General features: G+C 38.7%; 2 protein-coding genes across 4 annotated transcripts; one reads left to right on the plus strand and one right to left on the minus strand.

Annotated features, from left to right (window-relative positions):
* Nucleotides 1-61: 61 nt before the first annotated feature.
* LOC128214180 (dual serine/threonine and tyrosine protein kinase-like) lies at nucleotides 62-22,739 on the minus strand. 3 transcript variants are annotated; one of them, XM_052920520.1, is made up of 14 exons: nucleotides 22,601-22,739; nucleotides 20,994-21,344; nucleotides 19,189-19,399; nucleotides 18,175-18,479; nucleotides 17,781-17,921; nucleotides 16,655-16,882; nucleotides 13,437-13,552; nucleotides 12,636-12,777; nucleotides 12,195-12,360; nucleotides 9,606-9,800; nucleotides 8,146-8,818; nucleotides 7,069-7,248; nucleotides 3,685-3,817; nucleotides 62-3,212 (listed from the first exon to the last, which is right to left on the minus strand). In XM_052920520.1, exons 2-14 carry the CDS (start codon nucleotides 21,327-21,329, stop codon nucleotides 2,829-2,831), a joined length of 3,210 nt encoding a protein of 1,069 aa, XP_052776480.1. In that variant the 5' UTR covers nucleotides 21,330-21,344; nucleotides 22,601-22,739; the 3' UTR covers nucleotides 62-2,828. The 3 variants fall into 3 exon arrangements, with proteins under 3 accessions (XP_052776480.1, XP_052776478.1, XP_052776481.1); XM_052920518.1 differs by lacking the exon at nucleotides 22,601-22,739 and adding an exon at nucleotides 21,500-22,550; XM_052920521.1 differs by lacking the exon at nucleotides 22,601-22,739 and having other exon boundaries at nucleotides 20,994-21,482.
* A 2,672-nt stretch (nucleotides 22,740-25,411) lies between these two features.
* Nucleotides 25,412-26,629, plus strand: LOC128215427 (opine dehydrogenase-like). The gene has a single exon (XM_052922111.1). It carries the CDS (start codon nucleotides 25,412-25,414, stop codon nucleotides 26,627-26,629), a length of 1,218 nt encoding a protein of 405 aa, XP_052778071.1.
* Nucleotides 26,630-27,505: the final 876 nt, after the last annotated feature.

Below are 27,505 nucleotides of genomic sequence, written 5' to 3' on the forward strand. Positions count from 1 at the left end.
AATCATTCAAGGGTTTATACTTAGTATAAAAATCAATGGAACATGGTCGTATAAACCTCAGGCCCCAATTTCTCCAAACATCTTAAGTCCCTTTTAATAGGAAGAGCCAAGCTCACTATTTTTGTTTTGGTATGATCTGTGCCTTATTAACATACTTAAGGCTTTTTTTTCAAAAGAAAATTGTCTGTATGCTCATCACAATAAGTTATTTTTCATTAAGTAAAATCACGATTCGACTTAGAAATTTGGCTTAATAAATTAAGCTTCTTAAGCATGTTACCCATAAGAAATTTCAAGAAATTGGGGCCAGTGGATTAAGTTTGACCACCTCTGATCAGCCAGGCATTAAAAGGCTCCTATTTGCGCCATGTTAATTTGAGGGCCCAGACCAGATTGACATTCCTCCAAATAAAAAACATGAGTTAAGTATTGTACATCGTATAATAAGCCTTCGAATTGATGTCTCATACTTTTCATATTACACAATTCTGTGTGTAATTATATTTACTTGTATGTGTGTGAACATATTTATATGTGTGTACATACACATGTACATTGTAGTGAGTATTTATGTGTGTGAACAAACATATTTGTATGTGTGTGAACATTTTTATGTGTGTGAACATTTTTATGTGTGTGAACATAGTATGTGAATATTTTACTGGTATGTGTGTGAACATATATATTTATGTGGGTAAACATAATGTGTGAACATATGTATGTGTGTGTGTTCCCGCACATGTACCGATAACTAGTATATTGTATCACAGAGTAAAAATCGTGCATGGCACAAAGCAAATACAGTAAATTACAATGTCCAGCCTTTGATGATTAGCATTTTTCTGTCACATGTTAATTCCATTAAGATGTTCCTTTTTACAAAGCCTTGATAATAAGCCTAATGCTGTAAAGTTGTTCCTTCTTACAAAGCCTTGATAATAAGCATAATGCCATAAAGTTGTTCCTTTATACAAAGCCTTCATAATAAGCGCAATGTCATAAAGTTGTTCCTTCTTACAAAGCCTTGATAATAAGCGTAATGCTGTAAAGTTGTTCCTTCTTACAAAGCCTTGATAATAAGCGTAATACCATAAGCTTAATGCCATAAACTTGTTCCTTTATACAAAGCCTTGATAATAAGCGTAATGCCATAAAGTTGTTCCTTCTTACAAGGCCTTGATAATAAGCGTAATGTCATAAAGTTGTTCCTTCTTATAAAGCCTTGATGATAAGCGTAATGCCATAAAGTTGTTCCTTTATAAAAAGCCTTGATAATAAGCGTAATGCCATAAAGTTGTTCCTTCTTACAAAGCCTTGATAATAAGCGTAATGTCATAAAGTTGTTCCTTCTTATAAAGCCTTGATGATAAGCGTAATGCCATAAAGTTGTTCCTTCTTATAAAGCCTTGATAATAAGCGTAATGTCATAAAGTTGTTCCTTCTTATAAAGCCTTGATGATAAGCGTAATGCCATAAAGTTGTTCCTTCTTATAAAGCCTTGATGATAAGCGTAATGTCATAAAGTTGTTCCTTCTTACAAAGCCTTGATGATAAGGTAATGTCACAAAGTTGTTCCTTCTTACAAAGCCTTGATAATAAGCGTAATGCCATAAAGGTGTTCCTTCTTATAAAGCCTTGATGATAAGCGTAATGTCATAAAGTTGTTCCTTCTTACAAAGCCTTGATGATAAGGTAATGTCACAAAGTTGTTCCTTCTTACAAAGCCTTGATAATAAGCGTAATACCGTAAATTTGTTCCTTCTTACAATGCCTAGATAATAAGCGTAATGCTGTCAAGTTGTTCCTTCTTACAATGCCTAGATAATAAGCGTGATGCCGTAAAGTTGTTCCTTCTTACAAAGCCTTGATGATAAGGTAATGTCACAAAGTTGTTCCTTCTTACAAAGCCTTGATGATAAGCGTAATGCCATAAAGGTGTTCCTTCTTATAAAGCCTTGATAAAGCCTTGATGATAAGCGTAATGCCGTTAAGTTGTTCCTTCTTATAAAGCCTTGATGATAAGCGTAATGCCGTAAAGTTGTTCCTTCTTATAAAGCCTTGATAAAGCCTTGATGATAAGCGTAATGCCATTAAGTTGTTCCTTCTTATAAAGCCTTGATGATAAGCGTAATGCCGTAAAGTTGTTCCTTCTTATAAAGCCTTGATGATAAGCATAATGCCGTAAAGTTGTTCCTTCTTATAAAGCCTTGATGATAAGCGTAATGCCATTAAGTTGTTCTTTCTTATAAAGCCTTGATGATAAGCGTAATGCCGTAAAGTTGTTCCTTCTTATAAAGCCTTGATGATAAGCGTAATGCCGTAAAGTTGTTCCTTCTTATAAAGCCTTGATGATAAGCGTAATGCCATTAAGTTGTTCCTTCTTATAAAGCCTTGATGATAAGCGTAATGCCGTAAAGTTGTTCCTTCTTATAAAGCTTTGATAATAAGCGTAATGCCGTAAAGTTGTTCCTTCTCACAAAGCCTTGATAATAAGTGTAATACCGTAAACTTGTTCCTTCTTACAAAGCCTTGATAATAAGCGTAATACCGTAAACTTGTTCCTTCTTACAAAGCCTTGATAATAAGCGTTATGCCGTCAAGTTGTTCCTTCTTACAATGCCTTGATAATAAGCGTAATACCGTAAACTTGTTCCTTCTTACAAAGCCTTGATAATAAGCGTTATGCCGTCAAGTTGTTTAGTCTAACAAAACCTATATCATTAGCATAAAGGCAAAATGTGTTTTCTTCTTAAAAAACCATAATTATAAGCGAAATGTTTATTCCAAAAAACTTTTATTATAAGCATAATGCCGTAATGTTGTTTTTTCTACAAAGCATTGATTATAACCGCAACATCCCTTGCTTCAGGACGAATTGTTGGATCATTATCCCAGCATTTTTCAACTATTTCTCTAAGACTATCCACCATAGCGTATTTCTTGTCGCATCTAGGCCTGGTCCCTGCTTTGATAGCATCAATAAGAACAGTCCAATGTATGGTACGGTATTCGTCCTCAGAGTACACATAACGGCCGTACCATAGCTCCCAGAGGAGAATCCCGAGGCTGTAAATGTCTGTCTTGTATGTGTACCGCTTGTTGGAGAGCATTTCCGGCGACATGTGCGACATGGTGCCCACGAACGTCCCTGTGATGTCTACTTCCTGCCTCGCGAATCCCAGGTCACATAACTTGGCTATGTGCCCTTTCATCTTCAAAGTCAAAGGAAAATTAATATCAGATAAGTGACATATTGTTAGTATATGGGATGATTCTTTGGATATCTAGTCCCAGGGCTATCAATTCCCCCAGGAAAACAGCCTTATCCAAATTCGACCACAGTAACTTAGCGTTTTTGATAAGTCCAGTATCAGAGGACCCACTAGACCTGTTAATAGTAGTGGTCTCGTGCTTGGAGCAAATGTAATTATTATCATCCAAGTCTTATGATATAGGCGTCAACCTCTTGTCCAAGAGATTGTGGAGCCCCGATTGGTTGGGTATAAAATACTGCCCTGTAAGGACCAATACCGGACCAACACGTTCTCATGACATCCCAGAAATGGCGGTATACCAAGGGAATGGACTTAAATGTATATAAGAAATTGACTTGTTACTTTTTTCACAATCCAGCCTTATTAAATTGGTATTATCTGAATAAAATAGCATGCACTGGTAACTCACCAGGACGTTTGAGAGTTTGAGATCTCTATGCGCATACTTCTTGTCATGGATGTAGGTGAGGCCCTCACAAATACCTGCTGCTGTCCGCTGGTAGAATGCAAGGGCATCTTTACGCCGGTTGTCCGACTGGGACCTGAAGTGGCGGGAGATAACTCATGTAACATCTCTACACTTCACGGATACAAAACCTTCAGTAGTGAGGTGAGGCACTCACATATGCCCGCCGAAAATGTACTTTTCTTTGCATAGGAGTTGAATTGGTAGGAAAAAGCCTATTTGAATGAATACATATATACAAGTTTGCGTCGCCTTTCATGCTGAAAAAATACGATTATTTTTATTGTAATTTTAATGCACCAGTCAATTGTAACCACGCCCCCCCCCCCCCCAGGTCCGGGGGGATAGCCGGGAAATGGGGGCGATACTATTTCCCGGTCCCGGTCTCCTCCGGTCTCTGTTTTCCAAATTTTATAGTAGCTATCGGGCGTGATAAAAAAGGTGTAAATGACCGCAGGGGGTAATAGGATTACAAAGATTACGCGTGTAAGAGATTAGCGAATGTCCCTCGTTAAGGGCATGATAAACGGATAAGCCAGTTTTTATTACACACGCACGGCTACTGTTCGGTTCATACCCTAAAAATATTGTTGTTTATTATAAAGGCAATTTTATAGAATAAATGATTGTTATGCAAAGGCTCTAATAATCTTGATTAAAACTAATACGATGATAACATATAACCAAATTCAAAAATAAATAAAATAATCAGCATCAGATTTCTTAAACAGCTAGAGTTTTATTGCAAACTTCAAGTTGACAAATAAAATATATTCGGCTATTTAAAGTTGTGTAATAACGACGAATGTATTCAAATGTATTCAATGTTAGCGAATAGCACAAAATTATAAACGAAAAATGGAGACATAATGTGTTGATTACTTAAGAATGGCGCAACTTCAAATAAACACTCTTCATGTAGTAGCTTTAATGTCTAAGCACACGCATACTTACTATAATAGGATGTTATAACATTGCAACTATTAGCTCTAGAAAATGTGTTTGTGTACTTTTTCTCCATTCTTTGATTTACTTGTTTACATGCTATGAACATTGAATAATGTTTTACGCAATAAACATATCGTATCGTATCAATATGAGTCGGATATGCAAACATGGAATTTTTCAATTGCAATCATTAATTCTTAAAAAATATAATCTGGAGGGAGGGGGGGGGGGGGGGAAACAAAAAAGGAAGAACAATAAACAACTTTGACATAACATAATTTAAAAGTTGCAATTCTAAGTTACTTCATACTCTAGCCGCCCTCAATCTTTTATGCCAAAAAAATGAGCATTTGTACTGCTATCGCATCTTTCTCTACACCTTAAACACGAATTGCATAATTAGTGTAGACCTATAACAAATTGCATAAATTAAGACATAATGTTTATATATATTATACCATTTTGTTACATATAAAAACAAATAAGATTGTCAAAATCGTGTTTTAAACATCAGCAACACAATCCGTTGCCTGGGGCCATAAGTTATGAACCGGGAATTATGAGACCGGATGAGACCGGATTTTACGAGGAGAGACCGGGAAATAGTATCGCCCGGGAAATGGGCCGTGTTTTTACCTTTCATGTGGCCCCGCAGTGCCGGGTGAATGCGATGGGTTTGTCTTCGCTTTAATTATAGCGGGGAATGGGCCTAACCTAGGGTCCCTGGGGTGCGGGGGCATTTGGCGGGGATTTTACCATCTGTCCGTCCCCCCAACTTTTCCCCGGACCTGGGGACAATTGACTGGTGCATAACAATTGAGGTACATATGTTTGACAATGTTCAATCCGAAATTCATGAAACTTAATCAGAATATTTGTCAGCATGATAAGACTAGTTTGAATATGGGACATCTCAGATCATCAACTAGGTCAAATTTTAAGACAATATTTGTGCTCAAGTTTCAAAACTCAGTCAGTATATTTTTCTGCATGGTATTTAAGACCAGTATAAAATATTTGGTTAATGTTCAGAAAACTTAGTCGGAATATTTGTCATTATGATATGATGATCAGTACGACTATGGGTCAAGTATGTAGGTAAAAATAACTACGTAAATAGGTCGATTATTTAATTTTGTGTTAAAGTTCCTTATTCTTTTGTGTCAATAATCTCCAAAAGCTCAGAATATTTTAGACTGATTGAACCGGTGTAAATATTATGGGTCATTGTGGGTCAAAAAACTAGGTCGTGCCAGTGTGAATATGGGTCATTGCGTGTCAAAAACTAGGTCGTGCCAGTATGAATATGGGTCATTGCGGGTCAAAAACTAGGTCGTGCCAGTATGAATATGGGTCATTGCGTGTCAAAAACTAGGTCGTGCCAGTGTGAATATGGGTCATTGCGTGTCAAAAACTAGGTCGTGCCAGTGTGAATATGGGTCATTGCGTGTCAAAAACTAGGTCGTGCTAGTGTGAATATGGGTCATTGCGGGTCAAGAACTAGGTCGTGCCAGTATGAATATGGGTCATTGCGTGTCAAGAACTAGGTCGTGCCAGTATGAATATGGGTCATTGCGTGTCAAAAACTAGGTCGTGCCAGTGTGAATATGGGTCATCGCGGGTCAAAAACTAGGTCGTGCCAGTGTAAATATGGGTCATTGCGGGTCAAAAACTAGGTCGTGCTAGTGTGAATATGGGTCATTGTGGGTCAAAAACTAGGTCGTGCTAGTGTGAATATGGGTCATCGCGGGTCAAAAACTAGGTCGTGCTAGTGAGAATATGGGTCATCGCGGGTCAAGAACTAGGTCGTGCTAGTGTGAATATGGGTCATCGCGGGTCAAAAACTAGGTTGTACCAGTGTGAATATGGGTAATCGCGGGTCAAAAACTAGGTCGTGCTAGTGTGAATATGGGTCATCGGGGGTCGAAAACTAGGTCGTGCTAGTGTGAATATGGGTCATCGCGGGTCAAGAACTAGGTTGTACCAGTGTGAATATGGGTCATCGCGGGTCAAGAACTAGGTCGTGTTAGTGTGAATATGGGTCATCGCGGGTCAAAAACTAGGTCGTGTTAGTGTGAATATGGGTCGTCGCGGGTCAAAAACTAGGTCGTGCCAGTGTGAATATGGGTAATCGCGGGTCAAAAATAAGGTCGGGCCAATGGGTCAGCAGCATTTACATTTTCCTCTATAAACATACACCATGTAGCAAAATCCCATTTGTAAAAATAAAAATCCGGGTTCAATGCGGTTTCCAAGTTTTTGAAATATATAATTTTGTAATGAAAGAGCTGCTATTGAACAAAGTTCGTGAAAAATGGCTACACTAATCACATTCAAATCTTAGCACAATCACAATCAGGTAATCACGTGACCCCTTACCCGCACTTGAGATCTTCATTATCAAAGACCAGTGTCTCTAGGCTGGTGTCGCAGTGCTCAAGTACCATCATGAGTTTAGGAGCACTCTGGGGCTCGGGTTCCCCCTGGGCACCAAACGGCGGCAGCAAATCCGAGTAACAAACACCCATCAGCTCCACGATATTTTCGTGTTTTAGCCGCCTGTAACGTAAACATTTAATTTTAGGGAAGCATTAATTAGCTCATCGGTTAAGTCATATATCCTTAAAAAAGAGCTATCACTGAATGTGATTAATATCCCCGAATACCGCCATGATCAGAAATGGCTGATACATATTTAGATATACCACCTAAAAGTGTCATTGTTGTGGAGGTTATTTTTTATGCTTGTTTATTTTTGGATCGTCTTGTTTATAGATAAGAAAGTAAAGGTCTTTTGGTAAGTGATAAGCTTACATGGCAACCTATATATATCAAAAGTTTTCGAGTTATTAAAGCTGAGGGACAACATTTTAATTGATTAGAAATTCCATCCAGTAGTTTGCATGTTCTTGCCCGGACAAAAATTTTAAACAAAAAAGGCATTAACTCTGTAATTTGCTATAACAGAGTTATGGTTCTAGTAAACTGCGCTTTCGTTTTTTGTGCTTTACTTATTTATGAAGCGTAATCACATTCCATTAAGTAGATTTCAAGTTATGCTCCCGAGAAGAAAAAGTAACAAAGGACAATAACTCTATTTTAAGCTTGGATATAGTTATGGTCCTTGTATACTTCTCATCCTCTCATTGTGCTTTACCATTGGATGAATTTTATAAGATTCCATCTTCCATCATTCCTTCACAAGGCAAATTGAGACGAACCAACCAACGGACCGACCATAGGGTGACTCTAATATGCCCTCGTCGAACTTAGATTGGCGGGGGTATAATTTTATACATGGGTATGTAAATTACTGAGCCGCTGCCGTGTTGTTTTTTCTCCACTCAGTACATACGTTTTATCAGTAATATTATATCCGATTTCTATATAACTTTTAAACATTCTGCTTTCAATTTAGCAAAATTATAAGCATAAAGGTTAAAGCATGTATTTTACCTTAGGCTTTCAACTTCCGTCAACTGTGTGTACATTTCTTCCCCGTCCAGCCGCCGTTTGAGCACCTTAAGCGCCACCACGCGACTCCCTCCCTCCCCAGGCAGTTCCAAGCGCGCCTTATACACCGTCGAAAAGTTTCCGCTCCCGGCCTCCCTCTCTCGTCGCAGTTGAGTCACATCGATGACGTCAGTGGCCACGTGACGTAGTTCATACAACCTCAGATGTCCCAGTATTGTCATCAGCTTTTCTTGCACCGGTTTAAAGTCATCCAAAATTTCCTTAGCAGTTCGTCTGTCTTTTTGTATGTTCCTCACTTGTTCTCGATCTGCCGCGATCAAATCCGGAATCTTTTTATCACACAACTCATTGATTTTCATTTCGAACATGTTAAAGTATGTCTCAAAAATGAACTCCTTAATATTTTCTCGGGTAAACATGGCGGACATAATCAGTTCCGTCCATTTCCGCATACTTCCGGCTTTGTCCGCCTCGTATGCCACCCGCTGCGACTTCACCTTTATGCTCTCACGGATAAGCATCCCAACACCGACCGGAAGAAAAAGGAGAGACGCCGCCGTCACTATGGGAACCCAGAGCGGCGCCGCCACCACCAGGATAATCTTCTCGCTTTTGGAAAACAACTGTGTGTCCTCTACAGCCACTGATTTTCTTCCTAAAAGGATAGTAAATAAGTTTCATTTTTATATTGTTTTTTTTATTTGATTGAACATAAGTTAGGTATGTAATTTTCTATTTTTTTATTTCTTTATGTTGTTCTTTTTATCTGCATTGCATCATTTCGAAAACATCGACTTAAAGATAGCATGAACCGATATTGTTTAAAATCGATCTAAAATATCTTATTTTATTTAAGCTGCACTCTTACAGATTGACGGTTTTGACATATTTTTTTTTAGTTTTTATTTTAGAATCAGCTTATTTTGGCATCAATGCAATTCAGTCCTACATCATTTCTCAAAACACAACAGACCTCGATTGTTCGATAAACGGCTGAAAACTTCATTTTAAAGTAGATTTTCATATTTCCGTTCGAAAAATGCACAAAACATAAATTTTTGAACTTAAATATAAAAATCTGCGATCTATTTTTTGTCAGCAGTATAATTTAACTGGATTCAATGGATTTTTGCAAAAATTGGCTCGTTCCAAGACAAAAAATAAATAAGTTGTCAAACGTTCAATCTGTGAGAGTGCAGCTTTAAATCACTGGTTTCTAGACAAATACGCAAAATTGGTTCATTCAAAGACAACTTTAGAATAGAAATAAAGGTCAGAACAGACAATTTGTGAGAGTGCAGCTTGAAAGATTTTAAGCAATGAGTAAATCCAAAAATTGATTTAAAACTCGAGTGTGAAATGGCATAGCAAAATCCCTTCAGCCGCCTTTATTTATGTATTATCTAAATACTTAAAATATTATCAAATGCCAGCGCATGTACCTAGCGGAAACGCGACATCGTCCCCTAGCGGATCGCCTTCAATGATGACCTCGAGTTTTTTCGTCTCCTCGGAAAGTAGCCGACACTTCTCCCGGAAGCGGCGCGTTAGGTCCTCCAGCGCGTGCCTCACGTGCCCTGTCTCGTGCCCCCAGTCGCGAATCTTTCCGCGAATCCGCTCCATTATGGCATTGTCGCCTAGACGTCAACCATTTCATTTTGTAAGATTGTGGCATTATTTTCATTGCTTTATTTATTTACAAAGTTAAAAACACTCGCGACCGCTCTACCTGCGCCACCCCTATTAACACTTGAATTTTCAAAAATTTCGTAATAATTCGTGAAAAAAATATCATTGAAACACAGTTCTAACATCGTTAGGCACTGTGCACTTTTCAAAAAGTAACATCGTTCCATTTTAATAATTGAAAAGTTACTGTATACGATTTCTATCATTTGTAGATTTCTGCAAAGTAACACTGACTTTCCTGATATATACCAGTTTCAACTTTTAGTACCATTCATACGGAACACCTCGACCATTTTCCATCGAAAACAACCTCAGATGTATATGGAACGTTTCAATGTCAGAAATCTAAACAGTTTAAAGCCGCACTGTCACAGATTTACCGTTTTTTAAACTTTTTTATTTTTTTGTTTTGGAAAGAGCAAATTTTTGCGTAAATATCTGCAAACCAATGATAAAAGATTGCTGACAAAAGATCAGAGCACAGATTTGCATATTTCCCTTCGAAATTTAATGTTTTATGGAAAAATGCATAAAACATGATTTTTTTCACTTAAATATAAAAATCTGTGATCTAATTTTTTGTCAGCAGTCTTATATTTCTGGTTTCCATGGATTTTCACAAAAATTGGCTCGTTCCAAGACAAAAAAAAAAATTGTCAAAGCGTTCTATCTGTGAGAGTGCAGCTTTAACTTCGCTGCATGTAGATCACGTGATAATTTCAATTTAGCAGATAAACTTCATGACTTTAAATGGGGGGGGGGGGGCACAACTAAATATATATCAAACTTTAATGCATTATTTTAATCATATAATGACATGGAATTAACATTTGTCTTCACTGTCAATAATGTTTGGCAGATATTTAATTGAATTAAAAAGATATCATTTACTGAGATGTCATTGTTATAAATTTAAGTTAACTGAAGCAAAAACAACTTGACAACATATTCCAAAAAGGGTTTCAAATAAATTATTATGTTTTAATTTACAAAGGCTCTAGCATAATTTAGAGAACTAGACGATAATAAATGATAAAGGCCGAAATGGAAAGTTTCAAAGCGGCAACGTTTTGAATTTAAACTTTTGTCATGCACACACATATCTTGTTGGCACACACTGACATTATTAAAAGCAATGACTAACATAAAATGTTAACAAAGCAAGTTTAAAACAACTTATATTTCTGGTATATGATATATTCTGAAAACAGTAAACTTATGCGTATAACTGCAGCCATATTTGTCTACTTTTGATCAGCTGTCTGTGTAAAATACGTCGCCGATTTTTTTTATCGAATGTTCGGGCCCCGATGTCATTTTTCAAAATACTTTTTCGGTTCGTATATTATATTATACTCGATAATTAGGTTGTTTACTTGCTCAAATACTTAAATAAAATTTAAACTGTGACAAAACAACTTATTTGTACAGTTAAACCAATAAAGATGTGCCCCCCAAAAAACATTACTTGCCAACCCTATCTGCCCCCCCCCCCCCCGGAAGATGCGCCACTGCAAAACACTACTATTAATCAATATTAGTTTTTTTTTTAAATTGAAGTCCTTCAACTGATATACATCCGAGGTTGTTTGCGATAGAAAATGGCCGAAGAGTTCCGAATCAGTGTGTGTATACCACGTGATAAATTACGTCATATATGCTACGTCAGAAGGCAAAAATTTGCTTAAAATGAAGACTTAAAGCAAAGATTACTTTTCTTTTACAACACCATTTTAAATGAAACAAAAGGCAGTCTATGCCGCCTATTGAGCCCCGCATTTGTTTTATTTTCGAAATTTGATGAGGTCATTAGTTTCATCAAACACTTCGACAAACCTGTTTCCTAAATAATGTTTTGACAGTGCTCCGTCAGACCACAGGCATCTGAATCATTGTTTGTCACTAAAATATTGTTTAAAACCATTTTGGGTACATACAATGAGATAAACAACACATCTGAAGATATTTAGTTTCTTTTTTGTATATCAAAGACACTAAATATCTTCAGATGTGTTGTTTATCTCATTGTTTGTACCCAAAATGGTTTTAAACAATATTTTAGTGGCAAACAATGATTCAGATGCCTGTGCGCCAGACGGCCGTATTGTGAAAAGGTTTGTCGAGGTGTTTTAAGAAACTTAACTCGCAATCAAATTCTTGTAAAAGACCGAAGTTGGGACTCCGTAAGCAGCGTAGACTGCTTCATGCTTCATTTAAAATGCTGAAGAAATAGTGAAGTTATCTTTGTTTAAAGTCTTTTTTACAAATCAAAATATTGCCTTCCGACGTAGCATTTTATGACGCAATTTATCACGTGGTATACACAAACTGCGATTGAGTACCTTTAAAACGTGTGGCCTCAAAGTCGTCCGCCTCGAGTGAGGGCGCCTCCAGGTCCGTCCAGTGTTTCAGCTGGTCCTGCACTTCCGGTGTGTTGAGGTGTCCGTGCAAAAGGCGCGACATATCCTCGCAAGCCTCTCGCGCCCTCTTCATAAGGCTGTCCTTCACCTAACCACGCACACAAATTTATTGTAATTGAAGTATATGTTTTAATGTTTCGTTGTATGTACATGGAGTTCTAGCGTTTTAAAAGGCAGTATTAGGCAAAGCTATATTTAGCTTCTAAAAAGCGAGCTTTTCAAAAAATCCAAACAATTACTTAAGTGCCTTTAACCAAATTATCTGTAAACAGATATCGTTGTTGAAAAAAATAGAAACCCCTGAGCATTATTTCATCGTTACATTCCAATTTGCCTGCGCATGCGCGAATAACCGGTACCTACCTTTCCGGCGTCCATGCTCAGTGTATTGAGTCGCTTGGTGACAGTGTCGTGCAGGCGCTGCTTCTCCTCATCTGAGTCACGTGCGCGGTTGATCCGGGTCGCCACAAACGATTGCAGACGCTCCAAAAGCTTGTCAAGCCATCTATAGGTCACGTGATAATGAGAAATGATAAAGAATAAACATAAAGCCCTAAAAGGGTGAACTATACTGGGAGTGGTCAAGAGGAAAAGTTGTCAGCTTCTCAGACAAGATGCCTTTGGCTCGAGTCGCAACATCTGACACGTGTTCTTTGTCTTTCAAAATGAGTAGTTATTCGTTAACGTTTTGAGTCCGATTTTGCGATTTAAAACTATCATTTGCATTTTGTACTGTATTTTTTTTCTTTTTCATAAAATCAAATTGCTCTTACACGCGCAATAATGGTAAAAATGTAATAATGGTAAAAAAGCTGCATCCGTTCCTTATACCGATTCCACAAGAAGTACATTTCGTTTTGTGAAAAAATCTGTTTATTGAAGATATTTTGGAAACATTAATTTTGATGGTATAAATTCACTTTTCTGAGCCTGAGTCTTCGCTTTGTGGGATTAAAGCAATCTCAGTAAAATCATATCCTAAAAGCAAATAAAATTGTGCACCACTTCGGCCATTTTCCAACAGATATTCCGAAGCTTGCCGGAGATGGCCGAGTTGTTCCGATTAAGATTAACGCTAATGTGACAGTTTTCTTATAAAAGCGATAATTCCATCATACGAATTAAAACTGAAAATCCTCTGATACTGCTTTTTAATGATACAACCTGTAGTGTTTTGTGATTTTCCCGAGCAGGCTGGCAGGCACGAGTTGTTCAAATCCTTCCATCAAGCGTTTCAGTTTTTCCGTCCGACCCATTTTGTTAGCCTGGTATCGCCGGGCCTAAAATATATTGCTTGTTTAAGCATATCTGTTTACTTGGATTTACACGTCGACTATGTAATTATCAAAGCAAACTCGATGAAAGCAATTAAAAAAGTTCAATGCAAGCTATTTAATAATGAATTCCGATGTATATTACCATTCGGAACACTTCGGCATTTTTCGATGTGCTCCGAATGGTATAATTACATGACAATCGTAACAACTCGGCATTTGGCAAGCTTCGGGATAGGCCATATCTTGATACTAGCCGAAGAGTTCCGACTGAATTACATGAATGTCGGGTGCCTGGTGTAACCACAGTGGCTTGATGACAAAGGCTCATTAAGATCACAATAAAAAATTTCAACTAACCAAAATTATATTGTATACATACTTGAACATGTATATCATCAAAATAATACATTGCCATAAACATAAAATAAAATTTGACAAAATTAAAAATACCCTAGACTGTAATACTTTTTGGCAGTGTTTTAAAGAGTTTATTGAGCAGAACAATAGTATGAATAAATAGACCGATAATGCGCCAGTCAATTATAACCACGGCTCCCTAGGTCCGGGAAATAGCGGTGACTTTGACTTTCGCGTTTGAACCCCCCCCCCCCCCCCCCCCCCCCGCACCCAAGTAACCTAAGGCAATGCTATTTCCCTCGCTATTTTCGGCGCAAAGACAAAACCACCGCATTCACCCCGTACAATACGCCCCATTTCTCCTGCTATCCCCGGTATACCCCCGGACCTGGTGGGGTGGGGGGGGGGGGGGGGGCGTAGTTTCAATTGACTGGTGCATAAAATATACCGATATCCATATTGGAAACAAACTTTTTCGGCTCTCGGAGATTGAAAAATAGGCCATTCATATCCTATTTTGATTAAAATAAAGAAAACAAACGTTCAACCTGCAATTACTAATTGTTTATCTTGTTACTGTTTGTATCGTGTCGGCAGGTCCCGTAAAATGAAGTAAAGCCGCTCCTGGGCCATGCGCATTTTGTTAAAATAGTTTTATAGGAGTAAAGATTGTAAAAAAATAATTCGGTAAAAAAACAACAACAAAAAACAAACAAACAATCCGTATAGTTGTACACAACCTCTGTTAATTGATCTTAATCTTATTGCCAAATTGTCTTATCAGATATCCGATCTGAGTATCCTGCTGTGCAGTTTTGGCTGTTTTATTGTCTTAATGGACCTTTAATGGCCCTGAGCCAATAAACGAACACACAGGAAAATGGCCCCTACAGTGACACCATTGCAATTAGCAGGAGAGTCAGGGCCGCATTCAGAACATCCACTCTCACTCACACTCCAACCACATTCCCACTATAAGGGACACTCAAGTGATCACTTGAGTGGAATAATGGGAGTGACACTCAAGTGATCTGTTCGTATTCACACGCCTCGCCAACACTCCACTTCATCAAGTGACCAATACAATTTATATACATGTATGTTTACATGATCATATCGGATTATCTGTTTGACTATGGTTGTGTTTACATTATACAATGTGGAAATTACACTTCGGAGTGAAACACAACTGAAGAAATGTAGGGGAAAATGGATGACGATAATGATGATGCTGCTGCTGCTGCTGCTACTACTACTACTACTAATCCAAGTGAATGTAGGCTGGAAAATACATATCAATTCCCTGACGACGTTCTGAAATGGCCTAGCAGCGTAAAGTTAGCTGCCTGACGGCCTAGCTGCCTCATGTGACTAGTGGCCTAAAAATGTTTCCTATTCCAAAGCATTTTATATGTTTTCTTTTCTGAAACAATAATAAATGAAATGTTTCTATTCATAAATCAACATCCTTTAGCGAATATCTGCATTTCCCACTTTTTATGGGCTGCTGGATTGAGGTTTGGGGGATTTTAGGCCGCTAGGCCACCAGGTCGCTAGCTTCACGCCGCTCGGCCGCTGGACTGCTTGATCGACTTTTTGAAAAAAAATCGCTTCAGCGTGATGAATTTTGCAATTAAAAACAATTATTTTAGCAGTGTTTTAGACGAAAACTCATATATAAATGTTTTGAGTAGAAAACAATTAAGGCCGCTATGTTAATGTACGAGTAAAACACATTGGTCAATCATATTTCCCAATTAAACGCATAAACAATGACCTTGAAATAGAGAACAAATTTAGGCCGCTAGTCCGCCAACTTCACGCCGCTAGGCTGATAACTACGCGTACATTTACCCGCATGTCTTTGCAGCTATCGATGAATTGCAACCATCAACTTTGCTGGGCGTTTAAGATCATTACGAAACAAAACAAATATATGATTGGCGCATCCTTTTGAACAATTTATTTTTTATAGATGGCCACGTTATTGAAGTACATGCACTTCGATGGATTATCCAGGTCTCTTAAATATTGTCTGGGAACGAGGATGTCCCCTATTTGTTCCAAATATCTGATATATTTCATCTTTTCTACTTGTCATGTACTTTTATTACTCACACTCATTCGTATTCACAACCAATCCTCGAGGGCGGTTCAAGTGGCCTCGCCGAGCACTCACAAATGTCCCACTCACGCAAAACACTTTAGTCTCACTCACACCTGTGAATACGGATAGACCTTTCACTCGAAAATATCTCGACCGTTATGTGATTACACAGGATTATCTCATTGAGTGTGAGTGAGAGTGATTGTTCTGAATTTGCCCAAGAGTTTCAAAGTAAGACTCAAAGCGTTAGTACATATGGACTAAGACATCAGGCAGTGCAGCATTTTGACCAATGGCACCAGGGCGTAACTAGCCCTCTATTAATATGGATTCATAATTGTGCTTCGGGTGGGTGGGGAGGGGGGGGGGTCATGTTTCTTTGGGAAATTTTAAAAACCATGGTGCAATCTGGTGTTCTGAGGTGCTTAAGTTAGTACTTGAAAAAAGAAAGTTTCATGAACATGTCAAGTACGCATACTGCACGTTAGGCTGATTTGTTAAAAACTGTCAGAAACTATATATGTGAATTCAGTCGCGTTCTCGCGTATTGGCAGGTACGCGCCTGAACAAGATAAAACATGAATCTTATTTGTATATTCAAAATAACTATTATCATAATAGAAGTGTGCAATCCCTCTTGCCTGTGTGGTGTACATTTTGTACACGTGGTTCCGGTTGTAGTTCGGGAAATATTTTTCCAGCTTATCCAGCGTGTCTTCCCAGACCTTGTTCTCCGTCCCCGGTTGTCTCCCTTCCCTGTCCTCGACAATGTCCCACTTGTTACAAACAAACATCGTACAAGCCGGGTCAAACCCCGACATGCCACCCCTCTTAGCGTCCCTCTGCTGTTCTCGAACGATCTCTATCAGCTACAAATACAGAAATATTTACTTACTTTAACAACTTTACCAATGGTTATGTATTATCGAACTATTAATAATTCCGTTTGTTAGATGAATGTCCGCAATTATAAGCTTGATCAAACCTTGACAATCAACTTTTCTTACCGTCCATGACTTCATAATAAAATAATTCCTTTTGTTAAATACTTGTTTGCATTTTGCAAGCTCAATCAAACCCCGACAATCAACTTTTCTTACCGCCTATGACTACATACTGGCGTTCGAAATGTTGAATACGTGGATGGAGACGGCGGTTCGGTTAACAGAGTGTTGCGTATAAAATGTGCCTTATATCCCTGTAAGCCAACGACGTTTACACTGTAAATGATGTAGATGGAGACGGCTGTGTTTTCTTACAGGGGGTTGCGTATGGCATGTGCCTTATATCCCTGTAAGCCAACGACGTTTGCACTGTTTATGATGTAGATGGAGACGGTTGTTGTTCTAACAGGGGTTTGCGTTTAACATGTGCCTTATATCGATATAGACGCGTTTACACTGTAGAATACGTAGATGGAGACGTCGGTGGGGTAAAGACTCTAAAGAGTGTGTCTCGTATGACGTTTGCCTTATATCCCTGTAGGCCACCGGCGGTCGCACTACTGATGCTGTAGATGGAGACGGCGGTCGGGTTAAATAGGGAGCCACGTATGATACTAACCTCATATTGCTGTATTCCACCGGCGTTCGCGTATTTGCTGACGTTGAGAAAGACGGCGGTGCTTACATGGTTTAGTATTATATGGTGTTTAGAGGGCTGTGGGTCGAGTGGGACAGCGAAAAGCTTTTCAGTGACATACGATAAAGAACGAGATAGATCCGCTTGACTTTCATGCTTCGGTTTGACGCTTGTTAATATTGGTACCTTATCTTCCTGTATTCCACCGGCGTTCGCGCTGTTGAGAACGTAGATGAACGCAATTGCGTTTGGTAGGTACCGGAAGAGGCGGCTAGTCATATTGCCACTTTCTCCCACTCCCGGGGTGTCCACGATCGTCACCTGGGTCTAGGGAAGATAACGGGGAAGGGAAATGTATTAACTGGTACACAGTTTTCACAACATTAAAAATTATAGACACAATTGCTTTTCTATAATGTGTTGCAAAACTCCTTTTTAGCAAACAGTGAAAACTAAATGCTTTATCTCCAACCAAAGAAAGACGCAAGCCCTATGTTGAGGAGACCGACACAGACAAACGCAAGGTATGACACTAAATAGCTCGATCATTCATACGACCTGAACATAAAAAAAGACTCACATTCTCCCCTAAGAGTGGTATGGGCCAGTATATATCGACTTGGGAGCAATAATCCCCAGGGTTGCTCCTGTTCTCGCTGACGGCGACCTTCAGCTTCTCCAGCGCTTCCTTCTCGCGGCCCTCCTCAATATTGTGACACACACTCGCGCCGCCACCCTCCGGGTAGACGACAAAGCGGCGGCGATCCGTGCTGCGGATGTTGTGGAGGCAGCAGATGGTGGAGGTGGAGGAAAGAAGGGAGTGTGGCAGGATGTCCGTCCCCAACAGCAAGTTCAGTAGGCTGCTCTTACCCGCGCTTGTCTCCCCTGAAAGTATAATATTTCAACCTCACTGATTATAAGCATCTCCCATGGCCGCTTGTGTAAGATAGGTTCATTCCGACCCGAGTGTAGGGTGTTTTGCGGAAACGAGGTTTACCGAGTTTCCGCAATACACCCTGCGCGAGGGTCGGGATGAACCTATCTTACACGAGAGGCTATCGTAGATGTTTTTTCTCCCACCTAAGTTAAACAAAATAACGTTAAAATGTATTTTTTGCTGGAACTCTTTTTTGCGTAGTGAAAATAGATGCGTATGGATATGTGATAATTCTTGGTTGTCATGGATATGCGCGCAGTGATTCAGATTGTGTTAATAGTCAAATCGGTCTTTAAACAGTTATAAGGAGAGTGATGTATTATTTCTTGAAAAGTGCGTGAAACTGTTTTATGCTGACATTTGAAGCGAGAAATAATAAATAAGCATTCTAAATATTGCCACAAGACAAGGTTTCCATGATGCTACAGACGACAGTCTTCAACAAGGGAGGTAATTAAAATGTTGCGACCATTAAAAAGGAGTTCCATACGGGCATTTTATCTTCGCCCGTGGGCAAGATAAGATTTTCTAGCATGGTTAAATTGTTGGATCTACTTTTCTCCCACCTCTGATAAGTAGATCCAATAATTTAACCATGCTAGAAATTCTGATCTTTGTTTTGAAGACCAGACGCAATAAAATCATAACATAACAAACCCGCTACAACGATTGGACAGTCTCCATTCACCAGCTCTCTCCGGTTCTGCTCCAGACGGGCCTCAAAGTTCGTTCCGTACAGCTTGATAAGGGGATCCCGTAGATCAGCATTGAGGCCCGTCCGTATAAATGGAATCACACGGTCGTATATCTCCGCCAGCTCTTGTTTCATCACAGTGTCCTTAGTCAGTGCCTCGGCTAGGTGACCGTCCTTGTAAAAATACTTTTGATAATATTAAATATGTTTGAGGGGAAAATTCTTCAGGGAAGATTTAAAACGGTATAGACACACTGAATGGTTTCGTTTACCATCTTGTATTTATATAAAAAGTAGTCAACCAGTATGATAATTGGTCAGTGACGTTATTTTTGTTCGACGTTGGAAATTGCCATTGTTTGTTACGTCACGCGTCAATCTTTCTATACATGTACACTCTATGGGGATTCTAAAACATACAAAACAAAGGTTAAAATTAGCGCAAAAGGTTATAACATCATAACACGTGCTTTATTCACTTTGTAACGCCTGTAGTTTACTATACAGTCGAAGCGCGTTAGCTCGAACTCGCTTGGCTCGAACTCCAAGTTGGTTCGAAGCAGATATAAAGGACGGGTTTACTTATTCTGAAGGTAAACAATACCGCTTGGCTTTTCTGAGGCTTGAGGTATTTTCGCCGGTCCCTGGGATTTCGAGCCAACGAGGTTCGACTGTATATGCAACGGTAACGTAAATTTGAGCAAGTTAAGTACTAAATGCAATTATATTTAAAGAAAAAACCCGCTACCGGGCCGCTTTATAAAATGTCAATCCGCTTACTTAACGCACTAGACAACTTCAAACCATCATGCCGCTAGATAATTTTCAAGCCACCCGACAGGGTCGCTAGGCCACCAGGCTGGCAGGCCGCTAAATTGTCGTTGCCAAGTCGCCATGTCGCTCACTAATCGCACATGACTTCTTCGAGCCAGATGCTGCTATTATATTGTTCAGGTCAACCTGTCTTAAGACACCACGCCGCTATCTTCTCGCCTACAGGCTTTTTATTTTACGTGTATCATGTGTCACATACTGATTCAAGTTCGGGTTCCGAGCCCGGGACCGCTGCTTGCAAGCAAGGTGCTCTGCCAACTGCGTTAACTAGGCTAGATACTTTCAAAACCCCAACAACGATACCTATCCCTTGTGTACTTGAATCCCATATCAGACTACAATTAATGTTAGGATCTAGAATCACCGCATGATTTGATTTAAACATATTTTATTGCCTTTTTTCTTTCAACATGATCGGAATTTATAGCAGTGATATAGAGTATACAAAAAGCAAATGGGTTGGACACAAGTTCTAACAACAGTAGTAACGTCTTCCCCATTCAACGCATGTTTAGCACCCTCCCTTCTTAATGCGCTCAAGCATGGTTCAAATTTGGCTGGCAAATGTCATAGAATGACAGTAATCGTGCCGTCAGGGGATCAAGCCTTCGACCCCATGCTTGCAAGTAAAGTGCTATATCATCTGCGCAAATCGCCTCGAAAAACATGCCCAACCCAACAGTGATTTATCTGTATTGTGTTTATAATTTTATTTGCCATGTATAATGGTATGAGTGAATAAACGGCGTGTGACTTGACTTGACTTGATTTGTCGCGACTCATAAGTCACGGTTTCAAGTTCCATCAGTGTGCATACATGTATTCAACCTCATTCGTTTATAATAGTCCATATACAAGACTTTATTAAAACAGATTGTTTGGTACGCAAATATATAATTATCAGGTTAAATTAGCGCACTACAAAATAACCTACCCTGCCATCATCGGCGCCGGCGGCTGGGCAAGACGGTGCATTGTCCGCCTCCTGTCTTAGGGTCCGTCGGACAAGATCGTGCATCTCCTTCAGATCCACCACGTCCGGACACGGCACCTCTCGGGCCTCCAGGAAGTCGAAGACATCTCCCAGATCCATACTCTCGACGTCCTCCAACCGGATGTCGCTACCAGGGTCCAGCGCAGTCGCGTCGTCAGCGTCACCGTTCATTGTGTCTGTACTATTGCCGATGACGTTTGTTCCATCCTTAGTGTTGTCCTTCTGCGATTCTTCACGACTATAAATTTCCCGCTGAAGAGATCCGCCATCAGCCATGTTTGGTGTGTTATTCTAATAAAATGAACGTTTCTTTAATGCGACGTTAAAACAAGCTAAAAGATAATGGTATTCGAATGAGAATAAAAGTAATCAGTTAAATCACACTATACAACTAACATATGACGTCCGAATTGCGAGAATGTTTGAAAATACCGAAAAAACCATACCATCCGAATCGCATTGCCAAACTAGCATCACGCTCAGACATAAACGACGTCGGCTAAGATTGGTCTCACTCTATGACGTCGCTCACCTCGACAGAACTGACGTCAAAAAATCCAATTCGCATTGCCAAACTGGCATCCATGTGATGAAACACACACGGACGTCAACTGAGATTGGACTCAGTCTACTACGTCGCACACCTCCACAGACTGGCGTCAAACAAACGCTGACAGACTGACGTCAAATCTTGTTTACTAAATATTTGGCTAACTGAGTCAGTTCCGATGTCGTTTTTAAGTTATGGTATCAGATGTTCAAATAAGTATTTCTTTATTTAGAACACAACCTACATTTACATCCAATCAAATGGCAGGCGCTCATTAAGTATTAGGCTTAATTATTAAGATATAAGAACTTCCGCGGGTGATTAAAGGTCCGTCCACTTCTACTCACTCGATACACAATCCCTGCGTCCGATTTTGCATTGACAATGTGTTAGCCAATGTCATTGTATTGCTTCCCTACTATGTAATTGTTAGATGTCCTTAGATGTTAGATGACCTGAATTAGAAGTTAAATGATTAAGAAGGGCTCGTTTGCTACGCTCATTTCACCCCTTCTTAATCATTAAGATTTTAATTCATGTCATCTAACAATTACCTAGTAAGGAAGTAATGCATCTGTTTTATGAAACGGTCGGTCAAGTGTTTGCTATTATAATACCGTTAGACAAGAATATGCAGAAGACAACAATTTTAATCACTTTGCTCACAATCCATTACTGCATGTGAGTTTGGTTTGTGGTCACCAAGCCGGACAAGTGGGTTTCCTCCGGGTTCTCCGGTTTCCCCCACAACACAAGACCACACTCTCGCGTTAAATCGTGCCAACGAGAGTGATTAATATAATGTTGTAATAACTTGTTTCACAATCGTTGTAAAATAAATATGTTTAAACTAAGACAAGAATATTAACAATTTAATTGTTAATGAAAGAGGAAATTCAACTCTATCTCTCTTAACACTTGACCTAAAAAGACGTAAATGTAACATTAGATAGGTTAACTTTAAAATTTAATTAAAATCTCAAAATGATACACTCACCAGTTTCCATTCCTTCACTTTCTCTGTCCATAAATAACACTAACAAACTTTCCAGTTTACAAATGTGTATTTTACATTTAAGAATACTTTCTTTTTCAGTTGCTTTAAGTATTAAGCGAGCCAGGAAGTAAAATGTCACCCATTGAGTTATCGGTTGATTATGAAATAAATGATATTAAAGGGATTTGCTAACGTTTTTGCATTTTTTGTATAACGTGTTGCAAATAATTAGGAGTGTTAAAACTAAGATACTGACGGCTGGAACTCTGCAACAAATGTTGATATTTGCTAAAATATCGTATTAGAAGACCACAATGTTCATTTGCTTTTGAAACGCTATTATAAATGGTCGCTTAATTACGGCTTTGTTAATGCGTGATTGGTTGATTGACATTATCATGTGATGTTATCAATGTATTGTTAAAAGGTCATAATATCCATTACATGTGTACAGCTCATGGTTGGCTGATGGTGAAGGCGCCTGTTTTCTATTTTTTTCTTGACTTTACCGCCGTAGGTTTGCACCCCACACCCTACTAGAACCAAAACACTTTTTTATACTATAATTGAATATCTTTCGGCAAAAGTCGAAATCACGGAGTAAAACAATGATAAAATAAGTGTTCATATGCATTATCGGGATAATTTATTTTGTTCAAAAACACGAGCAAGTACCTTTAATGATGTGCGTTATCTTGACTATCTTTATTTGCAAGGCTAAATATCAAGTCACATGATGCAAGTATACATGCGTATACGTCTGCCTGTATACATTTTTAATAAAAATAATATAAATTAAGTATATAATAACCTACATTTACAGCCAAGAAGGTTATAATCTATAATTCAAGCCCATGAAAGCGTTTATATCGGCCTTTAATAAGTATCACGTTTGCTCGTTAAGATTTTCTCTCTTTTTTAACTTTACATTCATCATGGTATATAAATAAATGATAGGCATTCAATAACAATTAAGGTAGTGACTGTACTCGTATTTATAAGCTAAATATCATTGGTATGTCACGCTCAGATTCCGAGGGTAGGGAAGCTCGCTGTGTTAATTTAAAGTATACACTTTAAAGGCGTTTACTCTATATTTTTATTGAAATTACCAGTCTAATATCTAAGATAACATTTCATGTTATTTACTGTTTTATCATATTAACGACGGTTTCACAGAAAATAAATGTAACTAAACAAGTTTTATATCTATCAACTATTTTAACCAAAATAAGGTATAGAAGAAACCTGAAAATAATACCTGAACTCACTGGAAAACGACTCTTTCAATGCTCAAAATTGAAAAAAGTCTCGAAAGGGAGGGAATAACCCTCCCGAGCCCACCCTTTTCCCGGCCCTAAAGTCAGTTTGCTTCCTACGCGTCTGAAATAATTAAGTATGATGAAGTAGAGAATACACTGACATTTAATACACTAAATGAGAGTTCAACCATCAATGTATCCATCAGTGAATCTAAAGACCAAAGTCAATGGTACGACTTTTCACGACCATGAAATTTTCAAGTTAAATTTACAAAAAGGTACGAAAAGCCCCCCCCCCCCCCCCCCCCCCCTCCTCACCCGATGAAAAACTAAATAAAATTTAAAAAAATGATTAATTTAATTCCGTTTTTAGACAATTTGTTTACCTGAACAGGTTACCTGCTATGTCGAAAAATAGCTATTACCTAATGTTATTATGCCTGTCGACCATAAACGAAATGAAATATAGCGCATCTTATTAATTTCCATAATTTGTTCTGTTATAAACATTACTGCTATAGGTGGGATTGAACATTTATCTTAGCGGCGGAGTGTACTATTTAAAGAAACTCACTCATGTTTTTGTAAAATGTACTGTTTTGTATGACAAATCCTTAGCATTGTTAAAACTAAGATTCAAACACGATTTTGAATAGCGATTGAACAAAGGGATTAAAGGTTAAGTTATCCTTAAGTTTGAGTATTCGTCCTCGTGAAAGTGACGGTTTGCTGTCAGTTTTCAAATGTTTCTTTCACTTAACAGGCGTAGGTTTGCACCCAACTAAAACCAGATTATTTTTTATACTTGAAGTGTATTTATTCCTGCAATTTCGGTACCAGATGCATTACTTGGAAAAAAGGTGACAAAACATGAATGAGTCCCTCTAATAATACAGTATCACAAATAACGATTGAAATGCCTAGACGACGTTCAATACTTTTTGCAGAGTCATGGTCGGCCTAACATACATATGTATTGTTATGTTAAGTATGTTTGTTATTCATATATTAAAATAACTCATTGTTGTTGTTTTTTTTGTTATTATGTACCCGACTTTAAATAAAGATTCTCGTATCTTTTATTTTGTATCTTGTGTACGATGTTCAGCGAATTTTCGCGAAAATAATGCAGTGACATATGCTAAATGCTCGTGTAATACTGAGATAAGAGAAGTTACAAGTATTAATATATTCACATCGTTGCTTTCCATGTATGAATTAACCTACTTTATGCTTTCAAACATGATATCAACATCTTATCATTTCAGTTATTGCAAATGACTATGAAGCTAGGATGATGTGATGTTTAAAATTGAAGAAAGTTAAGATACGTCCAAAGGTGTTTTAAAGACGTTTTGGATCATAAACATTTGAAGAAAGAATTTACGTTTAAACGTGTTTTGAAGATAGGATTGTTTTTAGTTCATGGACTAAATGTTTAAGGGAACACCAAAGAGTTACATCTAAACACTTTTAGCCGTTAGAAACACTTAACCTAACTTCCACAGAGGTCAGCCAGTTTTCCGCATACATATCTTAAGTAGTGGAAATGGAAGGATTAACCGTTACCATATGCGGTGGAGGAAATGGTGCGCATGCGTTTGCAGGGATTTCGTCATTGGTCGAGAATACTCACGTGACAGTCCTCGACATATTCGAAGACGAGGCCGAGCGCTGGAATGCGACGTTGGTAAAGAATGGGTTCAGAGTCAAATACAGAAATGGTGAAGTCAGAGAACAGCGTCCTGGCGAGACGAAGTTTAGCGTTACACGTGATGTTGGTGTTATTTCAAGGTCAGATATGGTCTTTTTAGTCGTACCAGCATATGCACACGAGACGTACCTCAAACTAATTACACCTCACCTGAAGGAAACAGCAATAGTGATTGGAATGCCAGGACATGCTGGATTCGAATACCAATGTGGTTCTATCTTACGTGAAAATGGAAAGAGCAACACTATCGTTGCTTTGGAGACACTACCCTGGGCTTGCAGATATACGAAATATGGAGAGGAGGTGGATATAGTCGGAACAAAGGAAGAGGTTTACTGCTCGATGGTTAATCCGGAAGGGTCTACGACAAAAAAGGATTCGCTGATGACCCTCTTGCAGACTTTGATGGGACCAAAGCCAGTGGTGAAGCTTTGCGAGAATTATGTTAAGCTTACACTGATGGCCAAATCGACAATTCATCCTCCGATCATGTATGCCAGGTGGAAAGACTGGGACGGTGGACCGCTGGAGAGCCCGCCTCTGTTTTACCAAGGTGTTGACGAGACAGCTGCTAAATACCTGGATGGCGTCAACAATGAAGTTATAGCAACTGCTGAAAGGCTTTCACAGAAGTTTCCTCAGCACGATTTCTCGGGCATCCCAACAATGCAAGATTGGTTTATCCATCACTATGGAGACCAAATTGCTGACAAGTCAACATTAGTTTCTTGTCTGAAAACCAACAGCGGTTATGAGGGCCTTAATCATCCAATGTCGAAGACAAAAGACGGGAAATACGTGCCTGATTTCGGATACAGATACATTGTCGAGGACATACCTTACGGACTTGTGGTATTAAAGCAGATAGCGGACATGGTTGGAGTGGATACACCGGTCATCAATGAAATCGTGGAGTGGGCGCAAGAAAAAATCGGAGTGATATTCATTCAAGATGGCCGCTTGGGTGATGTGGAAAGAGAGCATGCGCGGATGCCGAAAGCTTATGGCATTGACAACATAGACATACTTGTGTCGTTTTTCAAATCGTCGTAACATTGTTATTTTTTCACATGTATCTTTCTATTTTCTCGAATTGATACAGTCGCACGAATGGAGTGAGCTCCTGGTATTTCTATTGGTTAATATTAGGTATAAACTACTAATTATGAAAAGTTTGTTTGTATTTAGAATCATACATATTTTAATCAGAAAAAAAAATAAGTATTTGACAATCTTAAGCATTTAATTCTATGGCAGGAGGGTGCACATGCCAGCGACATAACCGTGACATATTGAATGGTACGCGCGTATACAGTGACATGAGCCGGCTATCGATACGCAATGGTACATGTATTTGGAAGGCTGTCTCCCCTACAATATTTACTGGATTATACTGGTATGGAGACGTTACATGTTATTGCTTTGAAGTCTGTAACTGATTAATGCTAGAGGAATTTGTGTGTATTTAGTAAGGGTAAACTTTGGTATGCTCGACTGAAAAAAGGGTTGGGCCTAAAGTAGACCAAAAAAAAAAATCGGTGTTTATGGTAACGGTCTCAAAAATAAAAAAGGGTCGTGACATAGTTTGTCTTTAATTTTTAATCTATAAATCCGCACCCAAATGCAAATGCGTTGGCACCGGACCAGCACCCGCGCGAAAATTTTCCCTTCGCGCATGCACAAATACCAACAGGATAAAACAATGGTTTACAAACTCATATTTAGTTATTACACTCAAATATTGCATAATACGTACCCGTTAAACCGTATTTGAGACCTACCAAACGGTCAACACTCGAAGCTCGCATGCACAAAGCCAAATGCGGCCGAAAAATCAATAAATGAGCAAAACAGTTTCTTTTTTCTGGGCTCTAAATTTACTTATAAGGAAATGCAATGTAAGGATATGATCGCAGGTTGAATAATTAG

The sequence above is a fragment of the Mya arenaria genome, chromosome 13 (assembly GCF_026914265.1).
Source record: "Mya arenaria isolate MELC-2E11 chromosome 13, ASM2691426v1".
In the NCBI taxonomy this organism is placed as follows: domain Eukaryota; kingdom Metazoa; phylum Mollusca; class Bivalvia; order Myida; family Myidae; genus Mya; species Mya arenaria.

Excerpts from the sequence above, each read along its gene's own strand:
- LOC128215427 (XM_052922111.1), top strand. The coding sequence starts at position 25,412 with ATGGAAGGATTAACCGTTACCATATGCGGTGGAGGAAATGGTGCGCAT.
- LOC128214180 (XM_052920518.1), bottom strand. Across the intron at positions 16,883-17,780 it reads GTGGAATACAGGAAGATAAG|CTGATAGAGATCGTTCGAGA; the intron begins GTACCAATATTA and ends CTGTATTTGTAG. Across the intron at positions 12,361-12,635 it reads TGAGCATGGACGCCGGAAAG|GTGAAGGACAGCCTTATGAA; the intron begins GTAGGTACCGGT and ends GTGCGTGGTTAG.